This window comes from Barbus barbus (assembly GCF_936440315.1).
Source record: "Barbus barbus genome assembly, chromosome: 34".
Taxonomy (NCBI): domain Eukaryota; kingdom Metazoa; phylum Chordata; class Actinopteri; order Cypriniformes; family Cyprinidae; genus Barbus; species Barbus barbus.
In genome coordinates this window covers 2,978,525-3,002,914 of record NC_136762.1, presented here as the reverse complement: position 1 = coordinate 3,002,914, position 24,390 = coordinate 2,978,525, and the positions used below count along the sequence as shown (strand labels likewise).

Below are 24,390 nucleotides of genomic sequence, written 5' to 3'. Positions count from 1 at the left end.
CTTGATGCTCGCCAAGCGTTCATATCCGTGCTGTCCCGGCTCGTTTACAATTGTTGACGTCTTTTCTGAGGGCTGAAAGAGTGTGTTATCAGGTGAGTTGCGTTCGAGCCGGCGACGGCGTGCTTCTCCCGTGGTTTGCGTGAAATCTGAACTTCGGTAGAGGGGTAAGATGGTTTAAGGCACAAGGTGAGTTTTTGGCTTCTATGGGAGGTTGGAGGACACCACGGCGAGGGCGGGGCCATGTCGGAAGGAGGGGCCAGAGCGCACGGCCTTAGGGCAGTCTGGCGTCAGCACACGCCCATTTTCCCCCAGGCTGCCCGTGATTGACAAGCGGGCCTTGTTTCTCATGGCTTCCGAGAAGGTGAGCTAGAGAAGGGGGCGGGACGAGAGGCGGAGTCAGAATACTTGGAACTCTCTGGGGGGGGAAACAATATATGCAAATGACACAGTGACGTCACAACGGAACCACGCGACACATTCACATCGACAGAACGGAGAAAAGCTCAAGGCCGCCACACACAAATACAGAAAACATCTCAAAATGTACAACATGGCTAGACATCTGCATTTCTAACGCCAGCATGCAGCCCTTCGCTCGTGTTCCCGCTAAATCTAGGGTTTGAATTGTACAGTGTCCTGTAACAGTCAACACTTTATATGTTCACACTGCTAATGTTTCGTAAGCAGGGGTTTGGAGGTCAGTTGGATATTATTCAGTATCAGTACAGCATTATAGATTGGTTTGTTGATGTCGCTAACAACAAAAGAAAGAGAAACGCAACCAGACATCATTAAACCAACAGCTGTTTGATCTATAATGCCCTACTCGTACCAAATAACGCATTGCGCATAGCTGCTGTCTATAGCGGCGGATCTCAGCTGGTTTTGCTTTATACCAAAGTTGTTTATTATTTTTAACCCTTGTATTGTGTAGCGCGTCAGGTTTTGAGTTGTCGGAAATACTGGTTAACCCATGGTTCTTTTCTTGATATTTTGTGACTTTTTCCTCATTTAGGGTCATGAACATGCATGCACAGTTTTCTGTCGTAGAATGTGCATACAAAATTGATATATTGACTATGCTGATATTTCATGGTTAAAGGCAGCCAGGGTTACCACAGTCAACTAAATTAAAATATATATATATATATATATATATATATATATACACTATATTGCCAAAAGTATTGGGTCACCCCCTTCTAATGAACAGGTTTGACTACTTTAGTAATTTCCATGAGTACAATATTTAATGTTTAAGCGTATAAATGTATTCTAGGGAATTGTGTACTTCTAATTTTATAGCAACAGTTTGGACAGGACCCTTTTCTAGTCTAACATGACAGTGCCTCTGTGTATAAGACACGGTTCAAAAAGAAATAATTGATTCAGTTAGTGAGGAACAACTTGACTGGTCTGCATAAAGCCAAGTCCTGATCCCAGCTGAACACCTCTGGTGTGACTTTAAATGCAGACCTTGAGCCGAAAACTCATCACCAAACACCAATTTAGAAGATTGTGTGGTAATTTACACGCTATTATTTGCATTTAGCATTGCATTTGTCCATCAAAACAAGCCAGTTGAGAGCCGCCGGTCTATAGCAGAGAGCTAACATCTCTAAATAATAAATAAATGAGCAGCATTCCTTTATAAAGTGTTTGAAGGTTGCATACTAAAATGTTTGGTTTGCTTCTCATTTGAGCTCCTAATGCAATATGGCAGCTTTGTCCATGTGTGTGTGTTTGTCATCTTGTGCCGTTTGTTTTAATGCAGGTGTCTGAAACAGAAAGCCAACAGTGCAAAAACACCAGCGACTGCAGCCAGGAAGACCAAACCAATGCAATCCCAACACGTTCTAGTCAAGGCAGATGCCATACGAAAAAACAAAGAAAAGAACGACAGGCGACAGAAATGAAGGGGTCTCTTTCAGAAGTGAACAAACCAAGAAGGAACGTAAGTAAACGGAGGGATGGGAAGCTGTCACAACATTAGCGGACGGACGTCTGCTGCAGCTATATGACAGACGAGGCTCAGGCCGAACCCCTGCGACCGCAAGCAGGCTTTCTGTCCTACCCCTATATCTTTACTGCGTCAGAGCCGTACACGTTGTATCCCTCTCTATAAGTGGCTAAGTTCTGCACACTGTGCGTTGGGCTGGCAGCGGGGCTAAAATTCAGTTCGGCCGATTCCACCTTCAGTTTCTTGGCCTCGGCGCGGGACTTATAGCAAAACTCGACCAGGGCCACCAGCATGGCCAGACCCAGGCCGCCCACCAGGATGTAGAAAACTCCTGCCACGTTGCTCAGGCTCAGCGCCTGTGAGCTCTTGTCCTGGAGGCGAGAGGGATTCGAGGGAGAAAAGAGCGTTAGAGAGGCGGGAAGCAGCACATTTACATTCAATTACAGTTCATAATATGATACAATCAGCTTGAATTACTGGTGCCATGGATTTAACAGCATTACATTGTTCTGTTACAGACAGAATGAAATCCAGTGTCATTTAGATTTCAAACACGAACAGAAGATACCATTTAAATTAAATTATAATCATTTTTGGTAGTTTAGCTTAGTTTGCTACGTATTTTGTATAGTTTTATTTTTGAAACTTCTATAAATATGTTTAAAATGCATTTAAATAAATTAATGTATCAAAATATGTATTTACAGCAAATTATTTAATTATCTAAATAATAGTTCATTAAATATTTCTCGTGTTTTGAAAAAAAGTAAATAAATGTCTATTTTACACAGTATATAGTCTTATATTTATTTTTATACTTATTTTAGTGAAACAAATGAATATATCAGACTGTGAAAATATTTCATTAATGTAAATTATTTAATTGTTATGTACATAATCATTTGTAAAATTAATTATTTTAAGTATAAAGAAATAATTCATTATTTAATCATTTTAAAATTAAATTAAACTTTTTTTTTCCATTTTGATCCATGCATTTTAAACATACTTTTAAATTATTATTTAAATAATAATTTTTTTTTTTTTATCTGGATCAGCATTCAAAAAAGGCCCCTCGTAACTTACTAAATTACTGTATTTTATTTTTATTTAAATTATAATTAATTAAAATAATTAATTATTTAAATATATAAAAATATATATGAATAATTGTTTACTTGACAATTATTTATAATGATAAAAAAGTCTACATTTTTGTACAACTTTGCTCTCTATAATAGCTGTATGAAATCTTTTACAACCACCAACTCTGTTGACCTTAATCAGAAAAAAACATACTAAATTACTGTGTTTTATATGGTATATAATCTTATATTTATTTTTTTGTATAATTCTATAAAAATGCTTAAAATATATATTTTTTTAAAAATAAAAAATGATCAAACTGGGGAAAGTATTTAATTAAATTAAATTATTTAAATAATTAAAATAATTATTTTAAATACTTAAAATAATAACGGTTTACTTTAAAATGATTTATAATATTTTTTAAAACATCATTTAATACAATCTGGCTCTCTCTAAAGTGGCATGAAATCGCTTAATGAAATGTTCTACAGCCATAATGTGTTTCTACCAACTACCCCTGAATTTAATTGAGTGAACAAGTGGATATTATGGCACTGTAGTGCAATATTCTCTCCATTTTAATGAACTCATCCATTACACTGTAACAAAGCTGCATTCTACAAAGAAATGAACACTATAATGAAGTCATGAAAGTGTCTTACTGTAATCATGACATCATGGTGCAGCATTCTTGTATTGTGATGTCACAGTGTTGCATTCTAAAGGTTCTACTTTATTTGTCCCAAAGCCGTGAGAAACAGAGTTGCAACACGCTTTGATTTCGCCGGCACGCAGTCACGTGGTTCATGGAGCTCTCAATAGTTCCAAACAACTCCGCGCTGTCAATATGTGTGAATAGTTTTAATCGGGACACAGCAGTTTCACTATTTGCAGCAATTTCGAGTAATTATTAACACACAATGTGCATTGACTGTGTATTGATCTGACTACGCTTTACAATCGCATTTTATTCTGGGAATTGATAAAGAGACAGCATTAATATGTTCTTATAGGCTACTCGTTGTCATTCAGATGTGACCAAACACCTTAAGTGTAACGTTTAATCAATTAAATAATTGTAATATATATTTCAGTTCTATTTAGTTAATTTATAAATAATATGTGCAATAACGATGACCATTTAAAAGATAACATTTTCTAATATGCTTAGTATTTATATTACAATTAGTGTAGTATTTAGGGTTAAATACATTTGAATGTGTATTTAGACATGATCAAACACTCGATTTTTACAGGTTTCCATTTAACGAAAAAAGTTAATTACTCAAATGTTATTTTATGATATTCACGTAAGCATATGACTTAAGTGAATATTACAAAAGGCAAGCAAACGTGGCATTTAATCCAATAAAAAAGTTTTAAATAATGTTTAAAAAGCACAAGGCAATCAGCTGCATTCAGCAAAACTCTATTGTTTTTCTAGAATGGGCGGACTTTACTGAAACTCACTCAACCTCCTACAGGGAGAGAAAGATTGCTAAAAACTTGAAAATATTACAACTAGCATCTGGTCGCTATTAAGGTGTTTCTCATGTTATCTAACTGCAATTATAGTTTAACTGTCTATTAACTAACAATAAACATTAACAATAACACGCTTCGTAAAATATTAGATTTCCGAGAGGTCAACTAATTCATTAAAATGTCAGAGAATTTTAATGCATTAGAGAGTTATGGTTGTTTTGAACTATTGGCTGCTCCATGACATGCTTTACTTCCTATGTACATAGTTCCTTTGGAATATAGTTATAGTTCCTATGGAAGCCTATGGGAGTGTCGCAACTGTTTCTCAACGGCTCAGATTTTTCCTGAGTTAAGAAAATCTTTAAAAATCTGTATGATGATGATGACAGCGACATTTTAAGACTGTCGTCATCTTTTTCTGTCTGAAAACACATCACATTGATTTCATGAGAGTGTTTGTGTTTCTCAGAGCTGCGGTTTTCAGGTTTGCTTGCGGTTTTCCGTCTGGAAACTGACCTTACTTCCCGAGTCCTTGGGTCCGCACTCGCCCTTATCGTACCACCATTTATTTTTGAGTTTGTCTAGCACTCCTGCTTCACTCAGTTTCAACACCGCCAGGTTTACCGGCGTTCTTCTCAGAGAGAATAACATAAATAACATCATAGGCCATGTTATTTTATGTTATTAGATTACAATACATCTTGGCACACAGCAGCACAGGAAGTGATGAAGCCGAGGTCCCATCGAGTACACGTGTGTGAGCTCATACGTGTGTGTGTGTGAGGCTGAGCCACAGACGTATGGATGGGATCTTGCTCCATCGCTTCAGGCAACAGACACATACTGCCCTGATTTCATTATCAAAACACAAACAATTACTGCTAATGCAGAACTATTGGCTCATCGCAAACAGCCCAGAGCGCAGATGGTGTGTGCAGACAGCCCCACATTCAAAATATTCAATATTTGGGGTTTCTGATGACTTAAGAACAATCAGAATTTATAAAATAAAGTGAAATGAAAATAGATTGATCATCAGGTTTTCTGAAATTAATGTTATTATTCAGCTTGTTCAATTTAAATTTTTTGATTCAAATGAATATCAAATATATATATATGTGTGTGATTTCTGTCCTCATTTTCTGAAAACCACAAATCTTCTAGCAAATATTTCTGTTTTGACAGTAATTGCTTTCATTTCCAGTGTGTTTCTCCTTTGACATGCTTCTCTCTCGTTACTGGCCGGCGAGGGCCGTCATGTCAGGGCAGATGTCTCTGTTGCATCACATTGTCGTCTTTTTTTACCACTCCTCTGCGTGTCATTGGTGGCTAACCTTCGAGTCCCCGCCCCCGCTGCCACATTCGCCCTTGTCGTACCACCATTTATTTTTCAATTTGTCCAACAGCCCCTGCTCATTCAGCTTTAACACGGCCAGGTTTACGGCATTTCTTCAACAAACCATAAACATCACATGAGAGCGGGCCGCACGCAGCCCGGGTTAGACGACACAAAACAAACAGAAAACAAGAGAGAACATAAGAAAGGCTCGTGGAAGGCAGCTGTTGTTAATGAGGAATATTATGGGATGTTTTTCTCTCTCTCTTTCACTCTCATTTTATTCCATCTATCTTTCAAGCAGTAGTGTAGTATTATATACTGAGTAAAATGATACTTATTGCATTAAACTAATCAGTATTTTCCACTATTGGATATAATGTCAATTTAACAACATTTCTCTCAATTCATCTGCAATTTAGTGTTGACTAACCCAATCACACGTTAGTGGGTGGAGTTAGTGTAAATAGCCTTTGCCAACAAGGCGGAGTAGACATTTAAATTAGCCTATTTAAAAACAGCATTTTTTGTCGCGAAGCTCCGCCCACTGTTTCAAGCTCCGCCCAGACGCTGCGGCTGCTGGAACAACAACAACCTACAATCAATGACCATGATAATCTCGAGTGATGATTATGTGTTTTATCTAATATTAAAAGGCTCTAATGTGTGGATATATGGATGGATAATGGATAATTCACCTTAGATTATTTGTTAGTGGACCTTCGCTAAGCCTCGCCCATACTATCTTCTGATTGGCTGTGTTATTTGATGTGATATTTGATTGATTCGTGGAATATCTCATTGCATCTGGGGCCGGTTGCACAAACTGTTTAGACTAGTCTTAAAAAGTTAGTCATCTAATTCAGTTCAGTTATGAAAAGGCAGATTGGTCTTATTTGTATTGGAGAAGTAAGACTGATCACTAGTGGCTAAGTTTATGCAACTGGCCCCTGGTCTTACAGAATGTCCCACAGAAATTGAACCTGAGGTTTCTATGAACACTGTAATTTTCAGCAAAATGTGAAACTGAAATTGGATGTTTTTCTTACATGGGCTGTCTCACAATTGTGACCTTGCGATGCATTTTATCTGCTGTTTTTCAGTGAAGAAAATTGAACAGCAGCAAACCATTTGTGTGCCTGCATATCAAAACTGACACATATTTCGAGTGTAAATGTAGAATGAAGCAAATTAAGATGTTCAGTTGGATGATTTCAGAAGCCTGGAGACTCTTACTGACATCAGAGGGAATAAATGAGAGAGAGAAACAGATGTGAGGGAAACATCCTCAGTGTTTCCACAAGCTTGTCACATTTGATGAAGAAATGAAAAATAGTGATGATGATATGAAACACTTTATGCTGCACAGTGAAAAAGGCAATTGTCACAAATTTTACTACCACAATGTGACATATTTATGATTTGCAAAACAAGAAAAAATGTAGAGTGGGACTTCATAGCGAACCGATAAGCTCATGAAATAGACTGGATTGTGTATTCAGAAAGTAATTATAGCATCAATTATGGTTTCATGTTGACTTGATTAATAAGTTACTTTTACCTGCACTGCAAAGCATGATTTTCTTACTTAGTATTTTTTGTCTTGTTTTCAATGATAAATATATATTTTAAAAAATCATTCTTAAATCAAGATATATTGACTTAAGTAGGAAATTTACTTAACATAAAATGAAGGTTTTTTTGTGCTTAAAACAAGATGACAAAATGATCTGTCTCTGGCCTGTGGGGTAAGAAAATAATCTTGTTTTTTTCTTTTAAATAAGTTCACTTTTTTCCCTGCTGACAGATATTTGTTTCTTGTTTTAATCATAAACTCACTTCCTTTTTAATCATTTTTTTTTCAAGAAACAAGACTTCGTATCGTAAGTCATTTTGCTTCTCAAGTAAATGTGTCTTGAATTAAGAATGTTTAGATATTTATTCTTGTAAACAAGATGAAAATACTGAGGAAAAAAATATTTTTTTGCAGTGAGCTCACAAATGACTTTCATTAGTGCAACATAATGTTTTTAGTTAATTGTTCTTTATCATATGAAGACAAAATGTTTTGCATTGTACATACTGCATGCTTCATAATATACTATTTAAAAACAGCAGGCTAAATGCAGTATATACTATGCAGCACGCCAGTATTCACATCCATTGCTTTGTTTTTCAGACCTGTGTGGAGACTCAAACTGTGCAGTGTCTTTCATCTGAAACCTCTCCAACATCTCATCAGTGGGAACTGTGTAATTTGTTTCTTTATGGGCACGGATTTGGAGAAATATAGCATTACATCATTTACTCACCAGTGGATCCTCTGCAGTGAATGGGTGCCGTCAGAATAAGTGTCCAAACAGCTGATAAAACATCACAATAATCCACACCACTCCAGTCCATCAGTTAACATCTTGAGAAGACAAAAGCTGCATGTTTGTAAGAAACAAATCCATCATAAGACGTTTTTAACTTCAAATCATTGAGTCCATAATCCATAATAACGCGTCCTCCTGTAAAAAAGTCCATCTCCTGTTGTCTCTCACATCAAAATCCAGCCACATATTTGTTTAGAGCTGTTTTGGCTTGTTAACGGTGTTTGATCTGTGCAGATTTCTCTCCTGATTCAGACCAGACCACTTTTTCACTGAAGGAAGTGTTATTATGGATTATGGACTTTGGCCAGAAGTGACAGTTTGAAGTTAAAAATGTCTTAATGATGGCTTTGTTTTTTACAAACACGCAGCTTTTCACTTCTCCAGATGTTAACTGATGGACTGGAGTGGTGTGGATTATTGTGATGTTTTTATCAGCTGTTTGGACTCTCATTCTGACGGCACCCATTCACTGCAGAGCATCCATTGCTGAGACACTGATGCAATGCTACATTTCTCCAAATCTGATGAAGAAACGAACTCATCTACATGGGTGAGTACATTTTTAACAAATTTTCAGTGGAAGGAGACTCTATTGGCATCAATTTTAGAGACACGGGAGCACTTACAGCTCCATGACAAGCTCTGTTTTTATTTAGTTATGTTTTTGCAGTAGAAGATGGCAAGTCAGAAACTGTAAATGCCAGCATCATGTACAGGCACATCTAAAAAAAATTTGAATATCGTGAAAAAGGTCAATATTTTTGGTCACTCATTTCAGAAAGTGAAACCCATATATTATATAGATTCATTACACATAGAGTGAAATATTTCAAGCCTTTATTTCTTAAAATTTTGATGATTATGGCTTACAGATAATGAAAACCCCAAATTCAGTGTCTCAGAAAATTACAATATTACATAAGATCAATAAAAAAGGATATTTTAAACATTAATGTCAGGCCTCTGAAATGTATGTTCATTTCTATGCACTTAATACTTGGTTGGGCCTCCTTTTGCATGAATTACTGCATCAATGCGGCGTGGCATGGAGGCAATCAGCCTGTGGCACTGCTCAGGTGTAATGGAGCCCAGGTTGCTTTGATAGCGGCCTTCAGGTCATCTGCATTGTTGGGTCTGGTGTCTCTCATCTTCCTCTTGACAATAACCCATAGATTCTCTATGGGGTTCAGGTCAGGCGAGTTTGCTGGCCAATCAAGCACAGTAACACCATGGTCACTGAACCAGCTTTAGGTACCTTTGGCAGTGTGGGCAGGTGCCAAGTCCCGCTGGAAAATGAAATCAGCATCTCCATAAAGCTTGTCAGCAGAAGGAAGCATGAAGTGCTCTAAAATCTCCTGGTAGATGGCTGCGTTGACTGTGGACTTCAGAAAACACAGTGGACCAACACCAGCAGATGACATGGCAGCCCAAATCATCACTGACTGTGGAAACTTCACACTGGACTTCAAGCAACATGGATTCTGTGCCTCTCCATTCTTCCTCCAGACTCTGGGACCTTGATTTCCAAATGAAATGCAAAATTTACTTTCATCTGAAAAGAGGACTTTGGACCACTGAGCAACAGTCCAGTTCTTTTCCTCCACAGCCCAGGTAAGATGCTTCTGATGTTGTCTCTGGTTCAGAAGTGGCTTGGTAGCTCTTTTCCTGAAGACGTCTGAGCGTGGAGACTCTTGATGCACTGACTCCAGCTTCAGTCCACTCCTTGTGAAGCTCTCCCAAGTGTTTGAATCAGCTTTGCTTGACAGTATTCTCAAGCTTGCGGTCATCCCTGTTGCTTGTGCACCTTTTCCTACCCAAATTCTTCCTTCCAGTCAACTTTGCATTTAATATGCTTTGATACAGCACTCTGTAAACAGCCACAGCTTTCAGTAATGATCCTCTGTGACTTACTCTCTTTGTGGAGGCCGTCAATGTTCATCTTCTGGATCATTGCCAAGTCAGCAGTCTTCTCCATTATTGTGGTTTCAAAGAACAAGAGATACCAGGAATTTATACTGTAGGGATGGTCATTAATTGAAACTCAAATGTAAATATTCTAATATTTTGAGATACTGACTTTTGACTTTCATGAGCTGTAAGCTCTAATCATCAAATTTAAAACATAAAAACGTAATGTTTTACTTTACATGTAATGAATCTAAAATATTTGAAAGTTTCACTTTTTGAAAAAAGTTACAAGAAAACTTTTTCACGATATTCTAATGTTTTTAGATGTACCTGTATATAGCAGTTCTGGAGAGGTTAAACGGTCAGGGTCAGAGTTCACGGTGCTGAGATTAGTTTGCTGAACTGGCTGATAGCAACACAAGGAGACCATCAGAATCATAATGATCAAGTACTCTCTGTTTTGCCCTTTGTGTAGTCCATGCTCAGACAGTCAGTAAAATCCTCCCAGGCAGAACTGAATCTCCACACAGGTCAAAAACTGACCTCAGATCAGAACGCTCATTGATACTCATTTCAGCTCACAAATGCCATAACAGCACATTTCTAGCAATTATTATATATGTTTAAAGACAACATGAATTAACATTTGCAACACATGTAACTTCCAAGAGACTAGTGAGCAGCAAATCAGAAGACTGGAGTAATGATGCTGAAAATTCAGCTTTGATCACAGAAATAAATTACATTTGACCATATATTCACATAGAAAACACTTATTTTAAATTGTAATAATATTTCAGAATATATAAAATATTCTGAAATATTCTATTATAAAATTATTCTATTATAAAAATTGTTTTTACTGCATTTTGGATTGAATAAAGACACTTATTTCAAAAACATAAAAAAAACTTTTGAATGGTAGTGTATATAATAATTTGTATTGATGCATAATATTCAATAAAAGGCAGTAAATATTAATTTCATGTTGTCTTTAGAAATTGTAAAACACTTTTACATCCAGAAGATGGTGTGGTGTAAAACATGCTGATAGTTTTATGCAGGAACAGTGAAAGAGATGAGAAATAATACTTGAGAATGAAGATGTGAGACAGGATACAGGCTTGATGAGAAGAAATGAGCAACATGAGACACGCGTTTACCTGAGCGCCGCTTCTGTGGAGGAAGAACAAAATTAAACACACAGACACACACAGCACTGTCTGTGAGCTCAAACGCTGATATCTTGAGGGATATCTTGTCTTTCAAAAGTTTCTGAGCTAAACAGTAAACCTTTTTATTAGGTTTTGTCCTTGTGTTTAAAGAGGTCATATCATGTCATATTTTTTTTTATTTGATCATTTTGAACACGCTGATGTCTGCACAAACAGGGTGCGCAGAGGTATGCAAATACATATTTTGACAGGCAGGCAGGACAGCCTATCGTAATGCTTGTACCGAACATTTTGATTGGACGAAAATGTTATGGTCCTACACCTTCCACAGATGATATAAATACATATAAATAAATTTAGACCACTTAACTCTGTGATTGCTATCGGGATGTAAAGAGGCTTTCAGCCAGCATAACAAAAAAATGTTTTTGAACCAGATCACCTACCCTGCCTTTAAAGCAAAAACAGTTGCAATTCTGACTTTTGAGTTTACATCTCGCAATTAACTTTCAATTCTGAGCAAAAACAGTCTTAAAGTTTTATAAAAGAAATGTTAAACAACTGACAGTAATTTCAATAAACTAAATATATGAAATCTCAAATTTCACTGTTTTATATTGAAAATATAGGCTGAATCATTTATCTGATGCATGTAATTCATAACGTAAGTGTGATGAGACAAGAAATATTTAGCCATTTTGCATGTTCAACAGAGTGTGCATAATAAGTGAATGTGTGCATATTTTAAAATATTATTTGTAAATAGTTCAAATTGATTATTTTAAGGAAAAATGTATATTCTTGTTCTTTTTTTCTTTATTCACTTAATGATTTAATTATGTTATTTTTCTTTCCTACAATATTCATTAAAGTCAACTAAAACTAAAATAATTAAAATTGTTACATTAAAAATGTAAATAGAAAAAAAACGTCTTTTTTTTCAGATAGTTGCCAGGACGACTAAATTTAATTTAGTTTAACTTGATGTAACAAAGTAGCTAAAATGAATATGAATTTAACACTTAACAATAAGGTTTAATTTGTTAAAAGTTAGTTAACAGTAGTTAATAGTTGACATGAACAGTACTTATATTAAAATCATTAAAGTTAAAATCCTAAAACATCTGTTAACATTAGTTAATGTACTAAGAACTAACAAGAACATGAACGTTTTTATTGACTAACATTAATAAAGGTTAATAAATGCTTAAAAACATATTATTCATTGCTAGTTCATGTATTAACAATTATTAACAAATGAGACTTTATTGCAAAGCGTTACCAAAATGAATTAAAACTATAATAGTTTCTCAACGACACTATAGCCTGTCAAGCCTATTTCATTTCTCATGATATGAGCCCCTTACCATATATTATATTTATAATCCCATAGAATGTCAATGAGATATAAATGCCCAATAAAGCTAAAAACAGCAACTGTATATGTGACCACAAAGATATCACAGCATCACAGAGAGTACCGAGTGTGGAAACTGAGAGAAAGACAGAACAGGTAGGAGAAAAGATAGAAAGACAGAAACAGAGAGAGAAGCACAGCAGGGTGGGTGGAATACTATAACAGCGCTGTGATTGGTCGGTTGTTATAATACTCCACCCACCTTAGCTGCGATCCTTTGGGCGTAGCCACCCCGTAGCCCTTGGAGTCCAGATTCCCTCCGACCTTCATGGTGTCGCAGGGTTTGCGCTGCTCCGTGTACTCGTTCATGGTGGACTCCAGCAGGAAGGCGTATTTCCCTTTGGACTTGCGCACGCGAGCCACGCCCTCGGCTGTCGTCTTGGTGAAGACCGTGGGCTCGGCCGACTTCATGTAACTCCACATTTTTTCATACACCGCGATCTTTGACCTCTAGAGTGCGCAGCAAAAAACATGCAGTGGGATGCTGTCAGTGCTGAACGCTTTGCTAAAATTGAGTGCTGTCAAACGATTAATCGCATCCAAAATAAACGTTTTTGTTTACATAAATATACACAGTTCACACACATATATTATACAAGAACTTTTATTTTGGATGCGATTAATCGTTAGACAGCACTAGTATAAATACACACGCGCAGTATATATATATTTAGAAAATATTTACATCTATTTACATGTATATATTTATATTAATAAAATATATATTATATATAAATATATTCAATATAGAAAACATAACATATTTTTCTTAAATATATACATGCATGTGTGTCTATTTATATATACGCAATAAATATACACAGCACACACACATATATTACATAAAAACTTTATTTTGGATGCGATTAATGGCGATTAATTGTTTGACAGCACTACTAAAATTAGATTTACATCAATCACAATTTAGTGTTTAGATAGTGATGCAAAAAACTAAAACTGTAGATGTCAATATTTCATACTATTTGTTTAGTAAGTGTTGTTCAGCTTTTTAAAAAGACTTCTTATTGGTCATTTTGCACCGAGTTGTCTTTTGGCTCTCCTAGTAAGTCAAATGTCAGCTATCCTAAAAATGATTTAAAGAAAACAGTAAGTAAGAGATAATATACAGCCAGTCAGTCAGTCTCAAACTAAACCTCATAGTCCAGTATTATTTTCATATCACTGATATACTATTATAGTTGTTAATATTTGAAATATTTTAATATTAATATGATTTTTTTTGTTTAGATATGAAATATTAATACTTTCGGTTTTCACTTTAATTTTGGTTAAAGTTTGTTTTTGATTTTTTTGTCATTTTTTTTCAATATGCCCATACTGTTTTTCATTCATTTTTATATATTACTTTTAGTACATTTAGTTTGAGTTATTTTAGTACATAAAGTCAAACTAAACAAAAATAAGACATTCTTCCTTGGCAAATAGCTGTAATAAAATTAAATTTTTTTATTCAATGTTTTTTTTTTTAGGTTTATGTTTATTTGATTTCAATAACCAATTAGTTTTAATGGTTTTAGTTTTAGTCAACTATAATAAACTTGTCTTACGCAGAGGCAGAGCAAAGGCGTTATTTATCATCCTGAACTTTACATTTTCCTGCTCATTATGTTGATATATGTACATGCATATTTTATGATCTGAGAATGAGTATATATAGTAAAATATCACTACTGTTAAATCTTTTGGGGTCAGTAAGATGTTTTTGAAAGAAATATCTTCTGCCCACCAAGGCTGCATTTATTTAATCAAAAACTAAAAAATATTTTAAATATTGTAAAATATTATTACAATTCAAAAGAACTGTTTTCTATGTGAATATGTACTGAAATGTAATTTATTCCTGTGATGAAAAGCGGAATTTTCAGAATCATTACTCCAGTCTTCAGTGTCACATGATCCTTCAGAAATGTATTTAGTTATTTAGTCATTTAGCAGATGCTTTTATCCAAAGCGACTTACAAACGAGGACATAAGAAGCAATCAAAACCAACAAAAGAGCAACACTATGCAAGTCTTGGTTAACCTAATGCAGTACAGATAATTTTTATTATTATTTATTTTTTATTTTTTTTAATAAAAAGACATATGGATAAAATTAAATTAGAATAGAGAGTGCTAGAGTTCGAGGGTCAAGTAAAGATGGAACAGATGAGTTTTTAGCCGTTTCTTGAAGATGGGTAAGGATTCGGCTACTCTGAATGAGTTGGGCAGGTCATTCCACCAGATGGGAACAGTTAATGAAAAAGTCTGTGAAAGTGTTTTTGTGCGTCTTTGGGATGGTACAATAATGCATCGTTCACTTGAAGAACGCAAGCCTCTAGAGGCACATAAGTCTGAAGTAATGAATTTAGGTAAAGGGGTGCAGAGCCAGTGGTGGTTCTGTAGGCAAACATTAATGCCTTGAATTTAATGCGAGCAGCTATTGGTAGTCAGTGCAAACTGATGAACAGAGGCGTGGCGTGCCTTCTTTTCGGCTCATTAAAGATTAATCTTGCAGCGGCATTTTGGATTAATTGTAGAGGTTTAATAGAATTGGCTGGAAGACCTGCCAAGAGAGCATTGCAATAGTCAAGTCTGGACAGAACAAGAGCCTGAACAAGGAGTTGTGTTGCATGTTCCGAGAGAAACGGCCTGATCTTCTTAATATTGTATAATGCAAATCTGCAGGACCGGGCAGTTTTAGCAATGTGGTCTGAGAAATTCAGCTTATTATCAATCACAACTCCAAGGTTTCTGTCTGTTTTTGAAGGAGTTATGGTAGATGAGCCTAACTGGAAGGTGAGATTGTGATGAAGCGATGTGTTAGCTGAAACTACAATCACTCTAATATGCTGATTTGCTGCTCAATAAACATTTCTGATTATTATCAATGTTGAAAACAATTGGGCTGCTTCATATTTTTGTCAAAACCGTGATGCAATTTATTTTTCAATATTCTTTGATGAATAGAAAGTTAAAAAAGAGCCTTTATTTGAAATAGAAACATTTTGTAACATTATAAGTGCCTTTACTGTCACCTTTGATCAATTAAATGCATCCTAAAAGCATTAATTTCTTAAAAATCTAATAAATGTTACTGACCCCAAAGTTGATCAATTTTGTGGTTACTGAAATGTCATTTGTGAAACAGATCCTATGCTCCAGCACTGTGTAATCTGCTCTACTGTGCTGACTTTGCTGTAAAAAACCCCGGATGGGTCTAATATTGCTGAAATGTGTGTGTTTGTCCTGTGAGATATCATATTTGACATGCTGGTGTCCCAGCGTGTCTTGTACTTGATCATTTGCGCCTCTTTTATACACAGGCTTAGTCTTAAGCTGCAGTATGTGAGAGGAAAGCAGCGGAGCGTGGCGGACAGCCGGCCCATTATAATGTTCGTCACGTCCAGTCTGGAGCGCCGTTGTGCCGTAACACTCCAAAATAAAACATCACACACGCCGACGAATAAACAACACCCTCGACAAACCTGCGCTCAGACACAAACGCCCCACAACAAATGCCAAACAAACTCACGCGGTAGTCCAACACAATGGGACGCCTGACATTGACTTATTCCCTGGGTAACTGATCAAATGTTTCTCGTCAGTATCAGCAGCGCTCTGCTGAGGCGGTGAGACAGATGCCACAGTTATTGTGATGGGATTACAGAGTTAGACAGATAAGATTTTATATTGTTGCAAAAATGTAAACTGTATTATCACATACTGTGTTGCATGTATTATCTGCATATTACCAGTCAAACGTTTGGAATTTTTTATGTTTTTGAAATTCTGCTCATCAAGGCTGCATTTATTTGATCATAAATGTGGTAAAAATGGTAAATATTATTACAATTTAAAATAACTGTTTTCTATTTGAATATAATGTAAAATGTAGTTTATTTCTGTGATCAAAGCTGAATTTTCAGCATCTTTACACCAGTCTTCAGTGTCACATGATCCTTCAGAAATAATTCTAATATGATATAGAGGGAGACAGTTTAGTGCAGACTGAATGAGAAAATATGGCGGAGAAAGTGAGACAAGTCGGTGGAACCCAAATGACAATGAAAAAGAGAGAATGAATGTTTTCCCATGTAGGAGTGTAGCATCACACCATCTGTGTATGACAACAGGGAGACAGATACTGAGTCAGACGCATGCGGCGCTGCTCAGCTAATTAATGAGCAGCCCATTCATTCAGCTCACGCTGATTCGCTCTCATATTACCCATATCTCTCTCTCCAGCTGTCTGTCTTTCTCCCTCTATTGCTTTGTCTTTGCTCTCTGAGTAAATTGCTTTTTTAGCTGCAGACAGGTTCTCTATGTAGATGTGAGTGCAGGACTGGTTCTTATACTCTTTGGAGTCTGATTCAAGTTCTGAACTATTACTGTGATGACTGAACTGTAATGTGCATGTCTGTCTTTGGATGCCTTAAACTACAAAACACAATATCCAGACCTATGCAGTGAAGAAAAATAATGAATTTGGAGTAGCTGTTATGATCCATATATATATATATATATACTGAAGTTCCAAAGTTTGGAATAATTACTATTTTTTTTTATGTTTTTGAGAGAAGTCTCTTTTGCTCATCGATGCTGAATTTATTTGATTAAAAAACAGTAATAATTTGTGAAATATTTTTACAATTTAATATAACTGTTTTCTATGTGAATATATGTTCAAATGTAATTTATTTCTGTCATCAAAACTGAATTTTCAGCATCATTGCTCCAGTCTTCAGTGTCACATGATCCTTCAGAAATCATTCTAATATGCTGATTTGCTGCTCAAGAAATATTTCTGATTATTATCAATGTTGAACAGCTGTGCTGCCAAATATTTTTGTGGAAACCTTGATGCATTCAATTTTTCAGGATTCTTTGGTGAATAGAAAATTCAAAAGAAAAACATTTATTTGAAATAGAAATCTTTTGTAACATTATAAATATTTTTACTGTCACTTTTGATCAATTTAATGTGTCTTAATTGCTGAATAAAAATATTCATTTTAAAAATTTAATTAAAAACATATATACAGTATATATACTGTATATAGGCCTATATATATATATATAAAATATTTATTTATTTTATATATAATTTTATAGATCTCCACCAGCACAATTCTACCACCAGATGGTGACTCACCAATCTAAATGAATTTTCTTTTGGTTTGGTGGGATTTTCTGTTTTACTATAACCATTAACATTATTCTCTCACCCTGAAGAACTCTTTGGTGGAACCGGAATCAAGAGTCCCGTAGGCGATTTCTGTCTGTTTGGCGAGGTCTTCTGCGCTCTCGATAGGCGACACCATTCTCTCCACGGTGAGGAAAGCGGCCAGGTTTGCCGTGTAGGAGGAAATGATGATGAGAGTGAAGAACCACCAAACGCCTCCAACTATGCGACCAGACAGAGACCTGAGAGACACACAGTGTAAAAATGAAGAGAATGCACAATTAACTCTGTTAAAAATCACAACACATAAATTCAGATTGGCATGCCTCCATCTGATTAAATCTGGTTCATTCTGAAGACAAACGTTCACATTATGCAGCATGAAATAACTCATCGGTAAACTGCTGCTTCCATTTTGTAGACACACAATCATCAATTTATGACAAGTACAGAGACGGATTGCACCAGTGCTCATTTATTTAGAGCATTCTTGCATCAATCAGACCTAAAAAAAAAATGCATGCACAAAGGCAAAGCACTGAACACAGGTTTTTCAACTTTGCAGAAGACTGACATATTACAGACCTTGTCTGGAGACAATTATAGTAATCCACACAACTTCAGTCCATCAATTACAATCTTGTGACGTGAAAAGCTGCATGCTTGTAAGATACAAATCCATTATTGCTTCTGGCCAAAATAGGAGTCCATAATAACGCTTCCTCCAGTGAAAAAGTCCATCTCCACATATTTGTTTAGAGTTGTTTTGGACTGTTTTGGCTTGAAAAACGGTGCTTGATCTGTGCAGGTTTCTCTCCTGATTCAGACCAGACCACTTTTTCACTGGAGGAAGCAATATTATGAATAGATGAAGCAATGGATTGAAGTTAAAAATGTCTTAATTATAGATTTGTGTCTTACCCAGTTTTTGTCTTCCCCAGATGTTAACTGATGGACTGGAGTGATGTGGATTATTGTGATGTTTTTATCAGCTGTTTGGACTCTCATTCTGACGGCACCCATTCACTGCAGAGCATACATTGCTGAGCAAGTCATGCAATACTACATTTCTCCAAATCTGATGAAGTAATAAACTCATCTACATTTTGGATGGCGTGAGGGTGAGTAAATGTTTATGAAATGTTCATTTTTGGGCGAACTATTCCTTTAAGCTTCAGTCTCCCTATTTAAGACACATTTTGTAGAAATAGAAACAGAAAATGAGTAAGATAAATGAGATCTATATTTGATTTCATTTTGCACATTTTGTCTTCATTTTTAGACCTCTAAACAATCTCTGGCCTCACTCCGCAAGATGGTAATATAAAATTTCTGCTTTAGAAATGACTTTACACTATTTCAAGAAGTGGCAGAACACTCATTATAAGCTTATAAGACTGTAGCGCATCTGTGAGACCTGCAGTAAATCCAGAAAAAATTACAGTCTTCAAAACGAAACCAAGATCTCATTAAAAACATGCCATACTCTGACTTTAGACTAATCTACTGAAACACACCACTAGCTACACTGACCTGAGTTCATCAATAAAAATGGCAGAACACGCAGATTCATTCAAAAGCCATAGTACAATTGAATTACCCTAAAATACCAGTATTTTATACGGCAGTGCGCTGCAGAGAACAGTCTTCACAGAAGCTGTGATGGTAATAAAATCTGTTAAAATGTCTATAGAACTGAGTTCCCAATTGAGTTTCAGGTCAAACTTGGCCGTTTCCATCTGAGCCATCAAAGCCATCTGTTTATTTGGTTCTTGGTCCATTTAACAAAGTCAGACTCATTCTACTGTCACTCCATTATGAGGAACGATATTGTCTCACATCGATCATCTTAGACACTTGAAAAATATCTGATTAAATTAGAATAGAAAATGATAAATGCGTGCGTCAGACAGGTAAAGCCCAATTTATACTTCTGCGCCGTAGCCTGACGTGCACCTCTCCAAAATTAAATTCTATGCGGACCGCAAGCACTGTGATTGGTCTGCTAGAACCCCTCCCTCCAAATGTACTTGAGTTTTGTGTGCATTTATGTGCACTTTAATATATTTTAATGTTATACCTTCTTATTTAAAATAAAACAAAGCAAAGAACAAGTGTCTTATCATTTATTATACTACACAGCTTTATACATCACTAGTTGTCCGTGACAAACAATGTTGATCTGCCTTGGTACAAGTCCTTGTGTAGATTGAAAGAATGCCATCCTCTCCTGTTCCGTTGTTGTCTCCTTTTTGTAGTTTTAAATAATGATTAAATGATTTGCTATACAGTACTCCCCATAAGTATTGGAACAGTAAAGACAAAATTGCTCTGTTGGCTGTGGAGTCAAGACATTTGCAAATATGATTAAAAGATGAATATGAGACAAAACTACAGAATGTCACATTTTATTATTAGCCGTTTCAACACATACATGTTTTACCAAATAAAAAGAACAGCACTTTTAGAGTTCATCCCACTCATTGATGTGAGCATAAGTATTGGGACAGTTGAACATAAGGCAGATATAAAAGATTAAAAGCTATTATTTAGTTGCAGATCCCTTGAACACAATCACAGCAGTGAGTCTGTGACCCATAGACATCACCAGACTCTTGCTCTCATCCTTTGAAATGCTTTTCCCAGCCTTTAATGCAGCCAATTCCAATTGTTGCTTGTTTTGGGAAGTTTCTGCCTTTACTCTCCTCTCCAGCTGCTGAAATTCATGTTCAAACAGATTTAAATCTGGAGATTGATTTGGGCAATCTAAGACTTTCCATTACTTTGCCCTTATAAATTCCTTGACTGAACTGGCAGGGTGTTTTGGGTCATTGTCCTGATGCAATATGAAGCACTTCCCAATGAATCTGGTGGCATTTTCTTGAATATTGGTAGGCACGATGGTTTTGTACCCTTCCAAATTCATTCTGCTACTGTCATCATACATGAAGTCATCAGTAAAGTTGAGAGGGCCTGTTCCAGAGACAGCCATGCATGCCCATGCCATGACACCACCTCCACCCTTTTTTTTCTCCACATTTTTGCTTTCCCATCACTTAGATAAAGGTTCATCTTTGTCTCATCGGTCCATAAACACAGTTCCAAAACTCTTCTGGCTCACCTTTGTGCTTTTTTGCAAACTCTAATCTTGCCTTTCTATTTTTGGTGCTGGTCAGAGGTCATCTTGCTGTGTAGCATCTGTAATTCTGTGTCAAAGTCTCCTGAGGACAGTAGATTGTCAGAGCATCACCCCAGCTTTCTGGAAGTTGTTGGTGATTTTACAGACACGTCTTTTAGGGTTCATGAAATCGCATCATATGACCCCTTTTAAAAAAAAAACAATTCCTGAGCACTACGTCTCGTGTTTTTAGATGCAAAGAAGCGTTCTGTGTAAACGGCCCCATAGAATGTTCAGCACTGAAAATGTAACTGCCAGCGATGGTGTCATAATGGCCTTTAGAATCCTGATGTCATAATGTCTGCCTTTTTAAATTTCTGATGCTTTGACGTTCTACTGCTTTTAGATCATTTTACTTAAATCTTTAACACTGCAGCTGTCTAGTCATGATGTCAGTTTACAGTCCAGCTCAGTAGGCAATGTGTATTTAAGGCCTATGTGCATGCATGCGTGGTGTGTGTGCAGTTTGTACTGCCACTGCACTGGAAGGAATGAATTTTAAATGGAGGCAGTTTCAGCACTGCAGAGACAAAGAGACAGAGAGATGGGGAGGAGGAGAGCAAGAGCGAGATGTTGACCCTATCTAAAGAGTCATGTCCTCAGAGGATACCTTTACTGATGAGAGAGCAAAATCACTGCTGGAAAGGACAAATCTCTCTCTGTTTGTATGGTGGATGAGGTGATAAGACGGTTCTTTTGATGCCTGTGTGTGATTGTGTTTATGCGCGTACCATCAGAGGTCATAAAGCAGCGCTCTAATCTCGCTCTGATGAACTGCTGCTATTTCTTGCATCACATTTAGGCGGGAATCCACTGATGGCGTCGTTTGTTGTCGCTGCATGCGTTGGATTAGCATCTGGTTCACTGAAGGAATTTATGCAAATCAGGTGATGGTGCAAACGCTGCCAGTAAATCTGTGCTGGACACATTTATTGAGACGTGTTTTCCCATCATGTTCAGTTCATTAGTGCTATGGCACTCAAAAAAATATTTAGGCTTGGAATTAGGGCCAAGATTAGTATTTTTGAATTGCATTTCAAGATTCAAGATTCAAGATTTTTTATTTGTCACATACACAGTTATACAGAGTATAACCAGCAGTGAAATGTAGTTTATTTTAACATAAACTTAATGTGATGCATATTTGTCAGTCGTGCATAAATGAGGGCAGATTACTGTAATAGTGCTAATATATACTGAATGTGTTTTAAATACACAATAACCAGCTTTATGTATTTATCATCAATAAATCCATTTGCTTCAATCTCATACATTTTAACGACTTGAATTTTGCTTGTTCCACATTTGAACCTTTTAATTAAATTTAATTACCAGATTTATGCTGATTCTAAGCAATTTGAATAAATGTGAAAAATGATTATTTAAATAAAATCAAATAGATGCAGTTATGAGAGCAGAAATTTGACCTGATTTTATTTATGTATGACTGACAAATATGCATCAGGTTTATTAGTTTATGTTAAAGCTCTGTAATATTTTTTGAGTCTACACTCTGTTTGGATATGCCCTGGCCTATTAAAATGCTTGTCTCCATCGTTTGAGGAATTACTCTTGCCATGATTGCTAGAAAATGTACACAAATGTTACTTTTAAATGAAATGTCCACAAAATTGACCACATTTGTGTTGTTAGTTGCACCATTGACTTTTACATGATTTTACAAGATACATGCTGACTTTTAATGTGGCTAAAATGCCGTATTGTCCAATCAGCATCTAAAACTATTAGTTTAATAAAAGACATTTCAATATTTAAACATGCATGTTTACATTGTTGAAGAGTATTATGAATTAAATTGTGTTGATTGTGCGTTTAAATGCTTAATATTATTTAAAAGTGTACCTGTTAATAGGCAAATATGATATTTTGTAACAAAACAAAGTAATGTTTGTTTCTACTCATATTATTTGCAAAATATAGTCAGCAGAAAATACACATTTTCTGTTTTCGGTGATTTATTACGGATGCGCTTTTATCCAAAGCAGCTTGAAATATACATTGAAAATTGTATGGGTTATTCATTGCCTGGGTATCAAACACATGATCTTGCTGTACTATTAGACCGATTCAAACCTGAGTTTTTACAACTGATTCATTAAAAGGACCAGCTCATATCAGTTTCTTTATTGCGTGCGACCAGAGTCTTTTTCATCACATTCAATTCAGACTGATATCTCAGATTCATAACTCAGGTAAAATATGATTTCTTTTGTAGTGACGCTGTGGATTCAGCATCAGCGCAGGATTCGCTACTCTAAAATCAATCCTGCTGAGACAGACAGAGAATGAAAGACTGAAGTGTTGTAACAGAGAGCTAACAGTGGAGGAGACTGAGAACAAAAGAATATGAAAGGAACAAAAGGAAGCAGCAGAGAGACGTGATCAACAGAATGGATGAGTGTGTGTGTGTGTGATGCATCTTGACAGGTGTGTAATCTTTGTGGTAATGTGTGGCCAACCTTCTCTGGCTAAAGGAATAGTTCACCCAAAAATGTGCTCATCTGCAGGCCATCCAAGATGTAGAGTTTGTTTCTTCATCAGATTTGGAGAAACGTGTCACTGCATCAGTGTCTCAGCAATGGATCCTCTGCAGTGAATGGGTGCTGTCAGAATGAGAGTCCAAACAGCTGATAAAAACACCACAATAATCCACACCACTCCAGTCCATCAATTAACATCTTGAGAAGACAAAAGCTGCGTGTTTGTAAGAAACAAAGCCCATCAAGATGTTTTTAACTTCCAATTGTTGTTTCTTCTTGCCAAAATATGAGTCAATAATCCATAATAACGCTTCCTCTCCTGTTGTCTCTCACATCAAAATCCACTCACATATTTGTTTAGAGCTGTGTTGGACTGTTTTGGCTTGTAAACACTGCTTGATCTGTGCAGATTTCTCTCCTGATTCAGACCAGACCTTTTTTTCACTGGAGGAAGCGTTATTGTGGACTCTTAGTGACAGTTCAAGTAAAAAACCTCTTAATGATGGATTTGTTTCTTTTGTCTTCTCCAAGATGGTCTGGAGTGATGTGGATTACTTGTGGATTATTGTGATGTTTTTATCAGCTGTATGGACTCTCATTCTGACGGCACCCATTCACTGCAGAGCATCCATTGCTGAGCCACTGATGGAATGCTACATTTCTCCAAATCTGATTAAGAAACAAACTCATAATTGACTTGTTCTAGTTTGCATGTTTATACAAACTAAAAAAAAAGTGTACTAGAAAAGCTATTAAATGTTTTAATAAACACACACAC

General features: G+C 36.1%; 1 protein-coding gene across 2 annotated transcripts in view; it reads right to left on the bottom strand.

The window, feature by feature from the left end:
- Positions 1 to 201: 201 nt before the first annotated feature.
- The window catches only part of LOC306854485 (glutamate receptor 4), a gene marked incomplete at both ends in the record, with an annotated part of 84,677 nt that continues 60,488 nt past the window's right edge, over positions 202 to 24,390 (bottom strand). Inside the window, 5 exons of one of the 2 annotated variants that reach the window (XM_079392549.1) lie at positions 202 to 366; positions 2,194 to 2,331; positions 5,869 to 5,983; positions 12,951 to 13,198; positions 17,977 to 18,175. In XM_079392549.1, the coding sequence (XP_079248675.1) occupies positions 202 to 366; positions 2,194 to 2,331; positions 5,869 to 5,983; positions 12,951 to 13,198; positions 17,977 to 18,175 (865 nt within the window). Of the gene's footprint in view, positions 367 to 2,193; positions 2,332 to 5,050; positions 5,166 to 5,868; positions 5,984 to 12,950; positions 13,199 to 17,976; positions 18,176 to 24,390 lie in introns of both variants that reach the window. The other variant, XM_079392550.1, reaches the window with a different exon arrangement.